Source organism: Mobula birostris, chromosome 9, assembly GCF_030028105.1.
Source record: "Mobula birostris isolate sMobBir1 chromosome 9, sMobBir1.hap1, whole genome shotgun sequence".
NCBI lineage: Eukaryota > Metazoa > Chordata > Chondrichthyes > Myliobatiformes > Myliobatidae > Mobula > Mobula birostris.
In genome coordinates this window covers 30,068,675-30,084,502 of record NC_092378.1, presented here as the reverse complement: position 1 = coordinate 30,084,502, position 15,828 = coordinate 30,068,675, and the positions used below count along the sequence as shown (strand labels likewise).

General features: G+C 42.5%; 1 protein-coding gene across 4 annotated transcripts in view; it reads left to right on the top strand.

Moving 5' to 3' along the window:
- b4galnt3b (beta-1,4-N-acetyl-galactosaminyl transferase 3b) overlaps window positions 1-15,828 on the top strand; it is a 163,378-nt gene that overhangs the window by 92,901 nt on the left and 54,649 nt on the right. For all 4 annotated transcript variants that reach the window (XR_011887135.1, XM_072267699.1, XM_072267698.1 and 1 more), the window contains exons 4-5: window positions 1,507-1,597; window positions 14,815-14,915. Coding sequence is in view for 3 of the 4 variants with exons in the window: in XM_072267699.1 (XP_072123800.1) it covers window positions 1,507-1,597; window positions 14,815-14,915 (192 nt within the window). In the remaining variant the exon portion in view is untranslated. The remainder of the gene's footprint in view (window positions 1-1,506; window positions 1,598-14,814; window positions 14,916-15,828) is intronic.

Genomic DNA, 15,828 nt, shown 5'->3' with positions numbered 1-15,828 from the left:
CTGTTGATGGTGCAACTCTGCGTGAGGACTGGATTCTGTAGACTCTGTTCCTTTTCTCCAGCAGATGCTGCTTCCCTGCTGAGTGCCTTCAGTAGACTCTGATTATTCCAAGTTCCAGCACCTGTAGTCTCTTGTGTCTCCGGCTGGATTAAACAAAAGTATACACGCAGTCAAAAATATGCACTCTAGCACAAAAGACACGAATTCCTCGACCTAGAAAGGTGAATGGAGGTATCACCAGGTGAAGGTTCCCTTTTAATTTTTTACTGTGGAAAAACCCTATCTGACATTGCTGTGGTAGAACACTGAGGCAAGGGGAGAGAAAAACCAGAGGACATGGGTTAAGGGTGGGGGGGGGGAAGTTTAAAGGGAACATTGGGGGGGGCTTCTTCACACAGAGAGTGGTGGAAGTATGGAATGAGCTGCCAGACGAGGTGGTAAATGCGGGTTGTTTTTTAACATTTAAGAATAAATTGGACAGATACATGGATGGGAGGTGTATGGAGGGATATGGTCCGTGAGCAGGTCAGTGGGACTAGGCAGAAAATGGTTCGGCACAGCCAAGAAGGGCCAAAAGGCCTGTTTCTGTGCTGTAGTTTCTATGGTTCTTTGGAAGGTGCTCACCACCTATTTCACCAGTAATGATCATAAGATATAGGAGCAGAAGTCGGCCATTCGGCCCAATGAGTCTGCTCTATGATAATTCTGAAAGAAAGTAAGCCGTGCATGAGAAAAATTCTTCCACTTCATCAATTTATGACCCACAAACCATAACTTATGGCCCTCTAAGCGCTCATGTTGATTCCAGCTATTACCCAAACAGTTCTAAAGTGTACAGCCTAGACATTTTTACTCAAGTCTATGTGTGCTTTAATTTGTTGGAGATTGAAATTACACTTTCGTGAGAAAAGTGTGGTCACTCCATTTTGGTAACAATGGATCCCTTCTTGAAAATAAAATGCCCCCTTCATTGTGAAAATGGAAGAATATCCTGTAAAAGTCAACTGAACACATTTTAAAAAAAGCTTGTATTTTGTGTTAGTTTTTAGTAATCTGTCACATTGGTTTATTTTCATTCCATTCAATTCCACTGCTATTTTTTATTTGCTATATTTGAGGCCACCATCATCAGTCTTTTGTAAAGCAAGAACAAATGAAATTTGTGAGCTATTGATAGCTTTATCTGCACTTGTTTGGCGAAGCAAGCATGGGTGAAGAGTACAGTTGCTGAGTTTGGATAGATCCACATCATCACATTGTTGTTTATATCCCGTTGAGAAGAAATAAAAGTGTGTTTTCTTCTCCAAGGTTGTTAACTTGCATTCATATAGTAAAGACAAGATGAAGAAAACAGATCAGAGTTAGAATTGTAAAATCAAGCTGAACTTTAACTAACTGAGAACATGAAAGTCCCCGTGTACTAGAGACTTGAAAGATATTTGTGCAACTAATCTGAGTAACACAGATCACTTTATTTGATTGATCTTCCTGTTTTGTCATTTACAGACCCGGACTGTGGTCAAGAGGTTGGCAGTGGCACCAAGATGGATCAACTATGGGCTCAGGATATTTGGCTATATTCATCCCTATGCAGAAAGTAAGTTAGTTTCTCTTTTGGTTGTTAACTTTGCCACTGTGGGAAGAATCTTATTTCCTGAAGTGAGCAATGCTTTTCAAGTGTGCAGTGCACAACACCTCTCTATAAAATGCAGAGAATAAACTGTTCTTAAAGAAGCATGCACAGCAAACTGTTTGGTATCTGCTAACCTTTGAGTTCTTTAATCAACAAATTACTAATGTAGCAAGATTATACTGCTGTAAGTCTTTCTTGTAATGCTTTCAGTTTCCATTCAAAGTATTGCAGTGCAAAGTTTTGCTTTTTAAGAAAATGTTAATTTTCATTAAGATAAAATTTAAATCTTCCGATCTCTGGAAACTTTGGGAGAATGTTTCTAGTGCTTTTATGGAAATGTAAATAGTCAAACTTCTCTCCCTTTCGATTGATCCAGATCTGTTAAAGCGCATTGTGAAAGGCCAATGTGCTGTGTTCATTTCATAGGTAAAACATTAGTTAAATAAAAGATAACAATAAAATAATAAAATTATTATAATAAACATTTTTGCGTGTATATGATTGCTCCCTAACATTTGCCTGTGAGAATTATGTGAATAAAGTCTTGTAAGTTTAAAAAATTAATTTAGTATACTACAGATGAATGAGTGGATGAGGAAGTGGTGTAGGGGGCAGGGTTTCTGATTTCTGGATCATTGAGTTACTCCTGAACCCGAGGGGAACAATATCCTTGCAAGCAGGTTTGCTTGAATTGTTGGGGATGGCTTAAATTAAGTTGGCAGGGGGATGGGAACCAGAGTGACAGGGCTGAGGATGGGGCAGCTGGTATACAAGTAGATGGAGTGTGGAGTGAGACTGTGAGGATGAACAGGAAGACGAAAGGGCAAAATTGTAGTCAGTGGGATGCAGTGAAGTGTAATGGCGGCAAAATCGAAAAGGGTGATGAACACAGGACTGATGGTGTTATATTTTAATGTATGTAGAATACAGCATAAGGTAAGTGAAACGTAGCACGCTTAGAGATTGGCAGGTATGTTGTAGTTATCATTGCGTGGCTGAAAGAAGATCATAGTTGGGAGCTTAGCATCCAAGGATACACCATGTATTGAAAGGACAGGCAGGTAGGGAAAAAGGGTTGGAATGTCACAGTGGAGTGAAAGCAACTGCAGAGGCATGAGAGAGGAGCTGGCCAAAGTTGATTTGAAGGGGACAGTCGCAGAGATAACAGCAGAACAGCAATGGCTGGATTTTCTGGGGCAATTCGGAAAAAGCAGGATAGATCCATCCCAAAGATGAAGTGGTATACTAAAGGGAGGACGAGGCAACTATGAGTAACAAGGAAAGTCAAAGACAGCATAAAACAAAAGAGAGGGTACATAATATAGCAAAAATTAGTGGAAGGTTAGAGGATTTCAACAAGGATGTAATGTTGAGACTTTATAAAGCACTGGTAAGGCTTCACTGGAGTATTGTGAGCAGGTTTATGCCCCTTATCTTAGAAAGGATATGCTGAAAGGATATGGAGAGGGTTCAAAGGAGGTTCATGAAAATGATTCCCGGATTGAATAGCTTATCATATGAAGAACATCTGATGGCCCTGGGGCTCTATTTCCTAGAATTCAGAAGAACGAGGGGGTGACCTCATTCATAGGTTATCGAGTGGTTAAAGGCATTGATTTAGTGAATGTGGAGAGAATGTTTCCTATGGTGAGAGAATCTCAGACTAGAGGTCACAGCCTCAGAATAGAGAGGTGTCCTTTTAGAATGGAGATGAGAAGGAATTTCTTTAGCCAGAGAGTGGTGAATCTGTGGAATTCTTTGCTGTAGGCAGTTGTAGAGACCAGTTCTTTATGTATATTTAAGAGAGAGGTTGATAAATTCTTGATTGGTCAGGGCATGAAGAGATATGGGGAGAAGCAGGAGATTGAGGATGAGAGGAAAATTAGATCAAACATGACGAAAAAGTGGAGCAGACTCAATGGGCCAAATGGCCTAATTCTGTTCCTATATCTTAAAGTTTTAAGATGGGAAACTTTTAAAGACCAACAGAAAGCAATTTTAAAAAAACACATAGAGCCAGTAATATCAAAGAAGATACCAAATGTTTTTTTTCAGATACTATATATAAAGAGAAAAAGAGAAGTGAGAGTGGATAGTGGACTGCTGGAAATTGACACTGGAGAGGTAGTCGTGGTCATCGTTGTCATCATCATCATCATGTGCTGTAATGTTTGACGTGGTCTTATCCCTGCCCATGATTGTTCTTGGCAAATTTTTCTACAGAAGTCGTTTGTCATTGTCGTCTTCTGGGCAGTGTCTTTACCTGACAGGTGACCTCAGCCATTATCAGTGCTCTTATCTGCCTGGTGTCAGTGGTGGCATAACCAGGGCTTGTGATGTGCACTGACTGTTCATATAACCGTCCACCTCCTGCTCCCATTGCTTCATGTGACCCTGATCAGGGGGGCTAAGCAGGTGCTACACCTTGCCCAAGGGTGACCTGCAGGCTAGTGGGGGGAAGGAGCTCCTTACACCTCCTTTAGTAGAGAGGAACTAATGGGGGACAAAGGAATGGCAAATGAACTTAATAAGCATTTTGCATCAATCTTCATTGTGGACGACACTAGCTGTATGCCAGGAATTCAAGAGTGTAAAGGGGCACAAGTGAGTGTAGTTGCTACTACTCAGGAGAAGGTGCTTCGGAAGTTGAAAGGTCTGAAAGTAGCCAAGTTGTCTGGACCAGATGGATTGCACCCTAGCGTTCTGAAAAGGGTACCTGAAGAGACTGTGGAGGCATTAGTAATGGTCTTTCAAGAATCACTAGATTCTGGAATGGTTCCAAAGAACTGGAAAATTGGAAATGTCACTCTACTCCTTAAGAAGGGAGGGAGGCAGAAGAAAGAAAATCATAGGCCAGTGCCTGATTTCAGTTATTGGGAAGATGTCGGAGCCCATTATTAAGCATGATGCTTTGGGGTACTTGGAGGCACATGATAAAGTAGAGTTTCCTTGAAGGGAAATCTTACCTGACAAATCTGTTGGAATTGTTTGAGGATGACTATCGCCCTGTAGCGCTGACACCCATAGCCATGAAGTGCTTTGAGAGACTTGTGCTGTCACACATTAAGGCTTATAATCCCACCTGATCTGGACAAACACCAGTTTGCCTACCGGGCAAACCGCTCCACAGAGGATGCAATTACAACAGCCCTCCATATTGCTCTGACTCACTTAGAGGAACCGAACACTTATGTGAGGGTGTTATTTGTGGACTTCAGTTATGCATTTAACACAGTCATCCCCCATAAACTGGTCATCAAACTCTTGGCCTTGGTTCCTCCCTGTGCTCATGGGTCATGGACTTTCTCACAGACTGACCACAGCAAGTCAGAATTGGTAAGCACACCTCCATCACCCTCATCTTAAAAATAGGCACCCCGCAGGGCTGTGTGCTGAGCCCTATGCTCTACACACTCTTCACACATGACTGCACCCCTATTTGCACCTCCAACTGCATAATTAAATTTGTAGACGATACCACAGTGGTTGGCCTGATCTCGGACAAGGATGAAACAGCCTACAGGCTTGAGGTGGATCATCTGATGGAGTGGTGTGAGGACAGCGACCTGGTCCTTAACACTTCTAATACAAAAGAGGTGATCATTGACTTCAGGAGATCAAAGGACAGAGTACACACCCCCCTCCATATACATGGAGAGGTAGTGGAAAGTGTGGAAAACCTAAAGTTCCGTGGAGTTATGTTGTCAAAACAGCTGACATGGACCACCAACACCTCGCTGCTTGTAAAAAAAGGCACAACAAAGACTCTTCTTCCTCAGAAAGCTGTAACAGGCTAAACTTCCACAAAAGCTGTTGCTTAACTTCTACAGAAGCACAACTGAAACCATCCTGACCAACAGCGCTACAGTGTGGTATGCCAGCTGCACAGCCGCTGAGCGACGGGACCTGCATCGCGTAGTGAAGGCAGCCCAGCAAATTGTCAGGATGGAGCTCCCAGGACTGGACACCATCTATTCCAGCAGACTCAGGAGGAAAGCAATCAGCATAACCAGAGACATCACACACCCCGGCCTCTCCCTGTTTGATCCTCTGCTGTCCATCAAAAGGTTCAGGACACTAAAAGCCAGAATAAATAGACTGAGGAACAGCTTCTATCCCAGAGCTGTGGCCTCCATCACACCACTCCCACAGAACAATGACTGAAACTGTGAGCACACACATGCACACTCAAGGGCTCAAGTACTTGCACTAACGGCACTTTGTGCATTACTGTGATACTCTGGCGCTGCTGCATCTTATTTCCTGTTTCTTATCTATTTAATATTGTTTTTCTATTACTGTCTTGTTTTTATCTACCGCTTTATTTAATTGCCTGAGAGGAAGCCAAACAGAGTTTCATTGTACCTATGTATAATGACAATAAAGATCATTCAATTCAATTCAATAACAGGCAGAATAGACAAAGAGTCAGTGTATGTTTACTTGGATTTTTTGAAGACCTTTGACAAGGTACTGCACATGAGGCTGTTTAACGAGGTAAGAGCCCAAGGTATCACAGGAAAGATACACGCACGGATAGAAGATTGGCTGATTGACAGGAGGCAGAGTCAGAATAAAGGGGGCTTATTCTGGTTGGCTGCATTGACAACTGGTCTTCCGTAAGGACCGATATTGGGACCACTTCTTTTCATGTTATATGTCTATAATTTGGATGTTGGAATTGATGGCTTTCTGGTCAAGTTTGCATCTGATACAAAGATAAGTGGAGGGGCAAGTAGTGTTGAGGAAGCAGGGAGTCTGTCAAAGGACTTAGACTGATTAGGAGAATGGGCAAAGAAGTGGCAGATGGAATATAGTGTCGGGAAGTGTGTGGTTTGAATTTTGGTAGAAGGAACAAAGGCATAGACTATTTTCTAATCGGGGAGAAAATTCAAAAATCAGGGGTGCAAAGGGACTTGGCAGTCCTTGTGCAAGATTCACTAAAGGTTAACTTGCAGGTAGAGTCGGTGGTATGAGGGAAAATGCAATGTTAGCATTCATTTTGAGAGGACTAGAATATAATAGAATATAAGAGCAAGGATGTGATGCTGAGGCTTTATAAGGTATTGGTCAGGCTGCATTTGGAGTATTGTGAGCAGGAATGAGTCCTTTATCTAAGAGAAGATGTGCAGGCATTGGAGAGGGTCCAGACATGGCCCACGATTCCAGGAATGAAAGTATTAATGTATGAAGTGCATTTGATGGCTCTGGGCCTGTTCTCACTGAAGATTAGAAATATGAAAAGGGTCTCATTGAAACCTATTGAATATTGAAAGGCCTAGATGGAGAGGATGTGGAGAGGATGTTTCCTAAATTGGGTGTGTCTAGGGCTAGAGGGCTCAGCTTCGGAATGGAGGGTACCCATTTAGAACAGAGACGAGAAGCAACTTCTTTAGCCAGAGGGTGGTGAATGTGTGGATTTGGTTGCCACGGATGGCTGTGGAGGCCAAGTCATTGAGTATATTTAAACCAGAGATAAATAGGTTCTTGCTTAGTCAGGGTGTTAAAGATTATGGGGAGCAGGCAGGAGAATGGCGTTGAGAAGGATGATGGATCAACTATGATGGAATTGCGACCAGATTTAATAGGCCAAGTGGCCTAATTCTGCTCCGGTCTTATAAGTAGTCTTAGGCCATTTGTTGGTGATTGAAAGCACTGTATAAACCAGCGGTCCCCAACCACCAGGCCGTGGACCGGTGCCGGGCCACGAAGCATGTGCTACCGGGCCACGAGGAAACGATATGATTTGGCGATATGAGTCAGCTGCACCTTTCCTCATTCCCTGTCACGCCCACTGTTGAGCTTGAACGCACGCAAGGTCATTACCCGCGTGTCATCCATTTTAGCGCGGGAAGGAGATCAACTCCTCAAGCTTGCAAATGACGGCGGGCTGAAAAGTATGTTTGACCTAACATGTCGGCGTTCTGGATCAAAGTCAAGGTTAAATATCCTGAGATAGCCACGAAAGCACTGAAAACGTTGCTTCCATTAACAACACATCTCTGCAATGAGTACAACGAAAACTAACTTGCGGAATAGACTGGACATAAGGAACCCCCTTTGAGTATCGCTGTCTCCCATCACCCCTCGATAGGACCGTCTTGTTGCAGGGAAACAAGCCCAGGGCTCCCACTGATTCAGCAATATTGGTGTGTTGCAATGATTTTGTGTGTTCATAAGGGGAAAATAAGTGCTGTGTGTTTAATATCCAAATGTTACTTAAAATGTTATGATGCTATTGACTTGTAGGTGACTTATATAACCATACAACAATTACAGCACGGAAACAGGCCATCTCTGCCCTTCTAGTCCGTGCCGAACGCTACTCTGACCTAGTCCCACCGACCTGCACTCAGCCCATAATCCTCCATTCCTTTCCCGTCCATATAGCTATCCAATTTTTCTTTAAATGATAATATCGAACCTGCCTCTACCACTTCTACTGGAAGTTCGTTCAACACTTACTTCAAGCTTCCCTGATAATTGACTTATCACTGTATTCATGCAAGGAAAATATGCGTTGTGTGTTTAATATTAAATTCATCAGTTAATCCCTTTTAGACACGAAATTGAGTGTATTAGCCATTTATCACCTATATTCTGATCGTGATTAACACCCCCGCCCCCTGAACAGAATTGCCTAAAACGATTTGTAACTCGGCATGTAAACGCATGCGCACTAGTGCCTGCGCAAGGCTTCATGGTAATTGTAGTCTTTATTGGGGTAAACGTACTTGACTGCTACTCTTGTTCGTTGGCAACCCCCCTCCCTCCCCGGGTCGGCCGGTCCGCAAGAATATTGTCAATATGAAACCGGTCCACAATGCAAAAAAGGTTGGGGACCCCTGGTATAAACATATAAAGAAAGATTCACATGTATATAGCAGCTTTCATGATTGTCAAGTTGTATCATCATAAAAACACGAGTGGTCAGGATGAGAAACCGTTTCTTCCCCCAGGCCATTAGGCTTCTGAACTCTCAGCCACATTGTATTTGAAGTGTCACTGGTTAATCTGTTCCGTACCATACAATATTTGCACTTTAGTTTGTTATTTATGTGTGATTCATCTGTAGATTTTATCCTTTCATTCATAAGTTATCATGTGTTATCTGCTTTACATCCTGATTCGAAGAAATGTTGTCTCGCTTCTATATACATTATGTACGTTATATACATGTATGTAGTTAAATGACTATAAACTTCACTTGACTTGATAGAGTTGTAACTTATTCAATCTTTCCTTGTAACTGAGGTCCTCCAGGTATGGCAACATCCTTGTAAATTTTCTCTGTATCCTTTCAACCTTGTTTACATCTTTCCTGTAGGTAGGTGACTAATCTGCATGCAATACTCCAAATTTGGCCTCACCAATGTCTTGTACAACTTCAGCATAACATCCCATTTCCTGTACTCAGTACTTAGGTTCATAAAGGCCAATGTGCCAAAAGCTTTCTTTACAACCTTATCTACCTGTGACATCACTTTCAACTAATTATGGACCTATATTCCCAGATCCCTTTGTTCTACCACACTCCTCAGTGCCCTATTGTTCACTGTGCAAGACCTACCCTGGTTGGTCCTACTGAAGTGCAAAACCTTGCACTTGTCTACATTAAATTCCATCTGTCAATTTTCAGCCCATTTTTCCAGCTGATGCAAATCCCTTTATAAGCTGTGGTGGTCTTCCTCGCTGTCTGCTACACCTGTAATCTTGGTGTCATCCAGAAATTTGCTGATCCAGTTAACCACATTATCATCCAGATCATTGATACAGATAACAAACAACAAAGGTTCCAGCACTGATTCCTGTGGCACACCACTTGTCACAGGCCTCCAGTCAGAGAGGCAACCCTCTCCTACCACTGTCTGTCTTCTCCCACAAAGCCAATGTCTAATCCAGTTAACTACCTTATCCTGAATGTTGAGCAACTGAACCTTCTTGACCAGCCTCCAATGTGGGATCTTGTCAAATGCTTTACCAAGGTCTGTGCAGGCAATGTCCACTGCCTTGCCATCATCCACTTTCCTGGTAACTTCCTCAAAAAATTCTATAAGATTGGTTAGATATGACCTACCACGCACAAAGCCATGCTGACTATCCCTAATCAGTCCATGTCTATCCAAATACTTAGAGTATATATCCAGTCCCTTAGAATACCTTCCAAAAACTTTCCCACAACTGATGTCAGACTCACCGGCCTATAATTTTCTGGTTTCTGTTTAAAACCCTTTTTAAACAGTGGAACACCGATGGCTATCCTCCAGTCCTCTGGTACCTCTCTTGTCTCTAAGGATGTTTTAAATATCTCTGCTAGGGCCCTGACAATTTCTGCACCTGCCTCTGTGGGGTCAATGCCTTGTCAGGCCCTGGGGATTTATCCACCCTGATTTGCCACAGGATAGCAAACACCACCTCCTCTGTAATCTGTACAAGGTCCATGTAGTTGAAGCCACTTTGCTTCACTTCTATATCCTCTGTATCCATCTCCCTAGTAAATGCAGATAAAAAGAATACATTTAAGATCCCCTCTCATCTGTTTTGGCTCCACAGATGGATTACCATTCTGGTCTTCCAAAGGACCAGTTTTGTCCCAAGAAATCCTTTTGCTCTTACCCTGTAGAATCACTTGGGATTCTCCTTCACCTTGTCTGGTAGAGCAACGTCATGCCTTCCTTAAGCCTTCCTGATATCTTTCGTATGTGTTCTCTTGCATTTTTTATACTCCATAAGCACCTCATCTGTTCCTACTTGCCTATATCTGCTATTTACCTCTTTTTTTTCCTCTTAACCAGGGCCTCAATATCTCTTGAAAACCAAGGTTTCCTACACTTGTTACCTTTACTTTTTATTATGATAGACACATATAAGCTTTGTACTATTAAAATTTTGTTTTTGAAGGCCTCCCATTTTCCAAGTATGCCTTTGCCAGACTACAGCCTGTCCCAATCCACGCCTGCCAGATCCTTCCTGATACCATCAAAATTGGCCTTTCTCCAATTTAGAATCTCAGCCCATGGACCAAACCTGTTTGTCTGCATATTTACTCTGAAACTAATGGCATTGTGGTCACTGGATGCGAAGTGTTCCCCTGCACAAACGTCTGTCACTTGCCCTGTCTTATTCCCTAATAGTAGATCCAGTACTGCATGTTCTCCCATTGGAATTTTTACGTACCGATGAAGGAAACAACCCTGAACACACTGATAAACTCTATCTCATCTAGTCTTTTTACAGCATGAGATTCCCAGTCAATATGTGGAAAGTTAAAATCACCTGCAGTAACAACCTTATGTTTCTTGCAACAGCCTGCGATTTCTTTACAAATTTGTTCCTCCAAATCCCAAGGCCTGTTGGATGGTCTGTAATATAGTCCCATTAATGTGGTCATAACTTCCTTAATTTCTCAGTTTCATCCATAATGCTTCACTAGTGGAGTTCTCCACTCTGTTCTGATAGAGCACAGCCGTGACATTTTCCCTGACTAGTAATGCTACCCCTTTTCTTTTAATCTCTCCCCTCTGTCACGTCTAAATCACAGAACCCCGGAATTTTGAACTGCCAGTCCTGCCCCTCTTGCAACCAAATCTCACTAATAGCTACAATGTCATAATTCCAGGGGTTGTCCATGCCCTGAGCTCATCCGCCTTTCCTATGATACTTCTTGTACTGAAATATATGCAGCTCAGGACACTAGTTACATCATGCACAACCTTTTGATTCCTGACTTTCTGACATTTCTGACGTGGGTAGTCAGAGGCATTTCCCCAGGGCTGAAATGGCTAGCACAAGAGGGCATAGTTTTAAGGTGCTTGGAAGTAGGTACAGAGGAGATGCCAGAGGTAAGTTTTTTATGCAGAGAGTGGTGAGTGCATGGAATGGGCTGCGGTGGTGGAGGCGGAAGCGATAGGGCCTTTTAAGAGACTCCTGGATGGCTACATGGAGCTTAGAAAAATAGAGGGCTATGGGTAAAGCCTAGGTAGTTCTAAGGTAGGGACATGTTCGGCACAGCTTTGTGGGCCGAAGGGCCTGTATTGTGCTGTATGTTTTCTATGTTTCTATGTAAGCCCCACCAAGTGGCATTAACAGGTCCTTCACTTTTATTGAAACCATTTTTCGCGCTGGAAGGTTTCTCACCTTCCTATCAACTTGAGCATCCTGGCCATTTTCCTCTGAACTTCCTCATTATCAAAGCGTTTTCACCCACAAAACTGGCGCTCACTGGGTGTTGTTTTTGCTTTTCGCACCATTCTCTGTAAACGCTAGAGACTTGTGTGTGAAAATCCCAGGAAATCATCATTTCCTGAGGTACTCAAACCACCCGGTCTGGCACCAACAATCATTCCAGAGTCAAAGTTACTTAGATTACATTTCTTCCCTATGGACGACTTTATTGGAATTGCAAGACCCTGTCGGACATTAGTAACATAGTATACTGCAAGTTCAGATCATTAGTGAGACCAGTAGCAGGAGTGCTGCATTGCCTTGGTTGTCGCAAGGGGTAGTCTGTTTCAGCCATCCAGGGGAGGAGACAAAGAGAATACCTACCCCTCTGTGGGGCACGCTGGAATCTGTACTGGGTTAGCTATACGTCTGTGTAGCTCTCTGGTGTCCGCTCAGTGGAACAACAAGCTGGACCAGGACTGTAGACATGCCACTCGGGCTTGGGCTATATATATTTTTCTTTGTGACCCATTGCAATTTGCCTTTCGCCACAATAGTTCAATGGCAGGTGGAATCTCAGTGACTCTACGGCTTTAGGCCACCTGACACAAACCCCTATGTCAGGATGCTGTTCATCGACTATATCTCAGCATTTAATACCATCATTCCCACAATCCTGATTGAGAAGTTGCAGAACCTGGGTCTCTGTACCTCACTCTGCAATTGGATCCTCGATTTCCTAACCGGAAGACCACAGTCTGTGTGCATTGGTGATAACATATCCTCCTCACTAACAATCAACACAGGCGCACCTCAGGGGTGTGAGCTTAGCCCACTGTTCTACTATCTATATACACATGACTGTGTGGCTAGGCATAGCTCAAATACCATCTATAATATGCTGACGATACAACCATTGTTGGTAGGATCTCAGGTGGTGGTGAGAGGGCGTACAGGAGTGAGATATGCCAACTAGTGGAATGGTGCCACAGCAACAACCTGGCACTCAACGTCAGTAAAACAGAAGAGCTGATTGTGGACTTCGGGAAGGGTAAAACGAAGGAACACATACCAATCCTCATGGAGAGATCAGAAGCGGAGAGAATGAGCAGCTTCAAGTTCCTGGGTGTCAAGATCTCTGAGGACCTAAGCTGGTCCCAACATATCGATGTAGTTAAAAGAAGGCAAGACAATGGCTATACTTTAGTAGGAATTTGAAGAGATTTGGCATGTCAACAAATACACGCTAAAACTTCTATAGTTGTACCGTGGAGAGCATTCTGACAGGCTGCATCACTGTCTGGTATGGAGGGGCTACTGCACAGGACCAAAAGAAGCTGTAGAAGGTTGTAAATCTTGTCAGCTTCATCTTGGGCACTGGCCTACAAAGTACCCAGGACATCTTTAGGGAGCAGTGTCTCAGAAAGGCAGTGTCCATTATTAAGGACCTCCAGCACCCAGGGCATGCCCTTTTCTCACTGTTACCATCAGGCAGGAGGTACAGAAGCCTGAAGGCACACACTCAGCGATTCAGGAACAGCTTCTTCTCCTCTGCCATCCGATTCCTAAATGGACATTGAATCTTCGGATACTACTTCACTTTTTTAATATATAGTATTTCTGTTTCTGCACATTTTATTAATCTATTCAATATACATAATTGATTTACTTGTTTATTTATTATTATTACTGTTTTTTTTCTTCTCTCTGCTAGATTATGTATTGCGTTGAACTGCTGTTGCTAAGTTAACAAATTTCACGTCACATGCCGGTGATAATAAACCTAATTCTGATTCTGATGTTTTTCTGAAATTGTAGACATTTGTGCTATGTGATGTTGGAAATGTGTGTTGCAGCTTCGCCATGGAGGAATGCTGATTTGTTTGGTGATATTCACATTTGGTTGGGTGATAGTTAAATTTGAACTTGAACATGATGCTGATGTTTGGTCTGAACAACAGCTGAACCTCTTGACCATGTCTGCGTGCTTTTATGCATTGAGTTGCTGCCACACGATTGGCTGATTAGATATTTGTATCAACAAGTAAATGTACAGGTGTACCTAAGAAAGTGGCCACTGTTGATATTGATGCATGTATTGATATTTTGAGGTGATCCCTACTATTGAAGGAAGAGTAATGGATTACTTTTGATATTGAGTAATTATTATTATTATTATAGGCAATTACAGTCCCTTTGTGCCAGGAGATTAACACAAATAGCAAACAATTTAACATTTCATTGGTCTGGTCTTGTTCTAATGTATTGCCCAGGAAATGCTACTTCTGACAATGCAACGCTCCCTTGTTACTGCACTAATTTTTAAAAAAAGTCTGAATATATTTTTCCTGCTTAGAAGAAAAGTTGCACCTGACTGGGCTAAACTATTCCTCCTCTAATAAGCCAAATAATATATACAGGTCAGTTTTTGCAAAACGCAATTAAGTATACTAATAATCCTCCAGTGTTGTGCGATACATTATGGCAGAATGTAAGATTGTGGATATTCTTTACTGTGCAGTTAATTCCAGCCTCCGCTCTAAAGCCAAGGATCCAAGGATGACTGGTAGGTATTCTCTGCAGGAAGGGAAAAGGGACAATGGAAATGCCAAGGTTGTTTTTTGTGTACTTCCTTATGATCAGTAGACAAGTGGAATTGCCAAAGTCTAAGGAATACCCAATGGCTAATGTGATTCATGAGTGCATGCACTTTCCGCTGTGCTCGTAGGCCTCAGGACCATCCTGGTCACAAATTTGTTATGTTTGGTGTTCCATTCTTCATGAAGGCAACAGTTTCCTCTCTTTCCATAAGACCATAAGATATTGGGGCAGAATTAGGCTGTTTAGCCCATCAAGTCATCTTCTATATTGTTTCTAGAGGGAAACTATCTAACATACATTTAATTATTTATATTCTTAATTAATATGTAGAACAAAGAAATGCATCGTCAGAGGGTCAATTGTATGCTTGAGGTAATCCCTAACAAAGCTAAGTTCTTTAATGTTCTATGTTTCAGGTGAATTTCAGTTTGCTGTGGCTTCTGATGATAACTCTGAGTTTTGGCTAAGTACAGATGACAGCCCATCAAATGTCACACTAATGGCTGGAGTTGGAAAGGTATGATTTTAGCTCATGCTCCTGGCCTGAATTAAATGCTTGATTAACCCAGGGCACAGTGACATGGAGCTGTCTCCTTTTGGTTCTCATCATGTTGGGGAGTAACAATCGTGCTCAGTTCATTGGTAGGGGAGAAATAAGCTCAGTTTGTGAGAAGTGGGATTGTTAAAGAAAGCTGAGTAGAAGTGGAGCCTGTGCCCATTAGAGTCAGTGGAAGTCATTGAGCAGTATTTGCTCAGAGCTCACTATGGTCATCAGAATAACCAGCCAAAGTGAACCCTCTTGCTGCTGGTTTTAATGCTGATAGGTGCTCCTTATTTCCTATCATAATTGGCAGCAAGTAGCAGCATTCACGTAGAAGAATAAAACCTCAGAAGGAAGTGTAAGAGCTTGTACAACCCATAACTAGCATTAAGCTTCTTGATTAGCAAATGCACCCCCAGGGGCACCAGTGGGCAACCTGAAAAGGAGAAAAGATATTCTGTACTCTCATCGGTAGACAGGAAGCTTTCTAACACTGTGGTTGAGTGCCTTTAGCTTCAATATACAAATGATACTTAGCATTGGGGATGTGGTTATGGGTCTCGGATTCACAATTCTGCTTCTCTCTCTCTCTCTCTCTCTCTCTCTGTCTCTGTCTCTCTCTCTGTCTCTCTCTCTGTCTGTCTCTCTGTCTCTCTCTCTCTCTGTCTCTCGCAGAACTCATACCTCTGCCAATCCATTTTTGCTATTGTTAGTCAAAATTGCTGCCATTTATGGCAAGAAGGTGGAATCCAAATTCTCATCGCAGAGCGGGTCAGGGTCCTGCATTATGTCCATCTGTAACCATGAGAATTCAACCATCACTTAGAGCTGCTGGGAGAGCACTCTGCAGGAACGTGAAATAATGCAAAGATACACAAAAAATTAATGG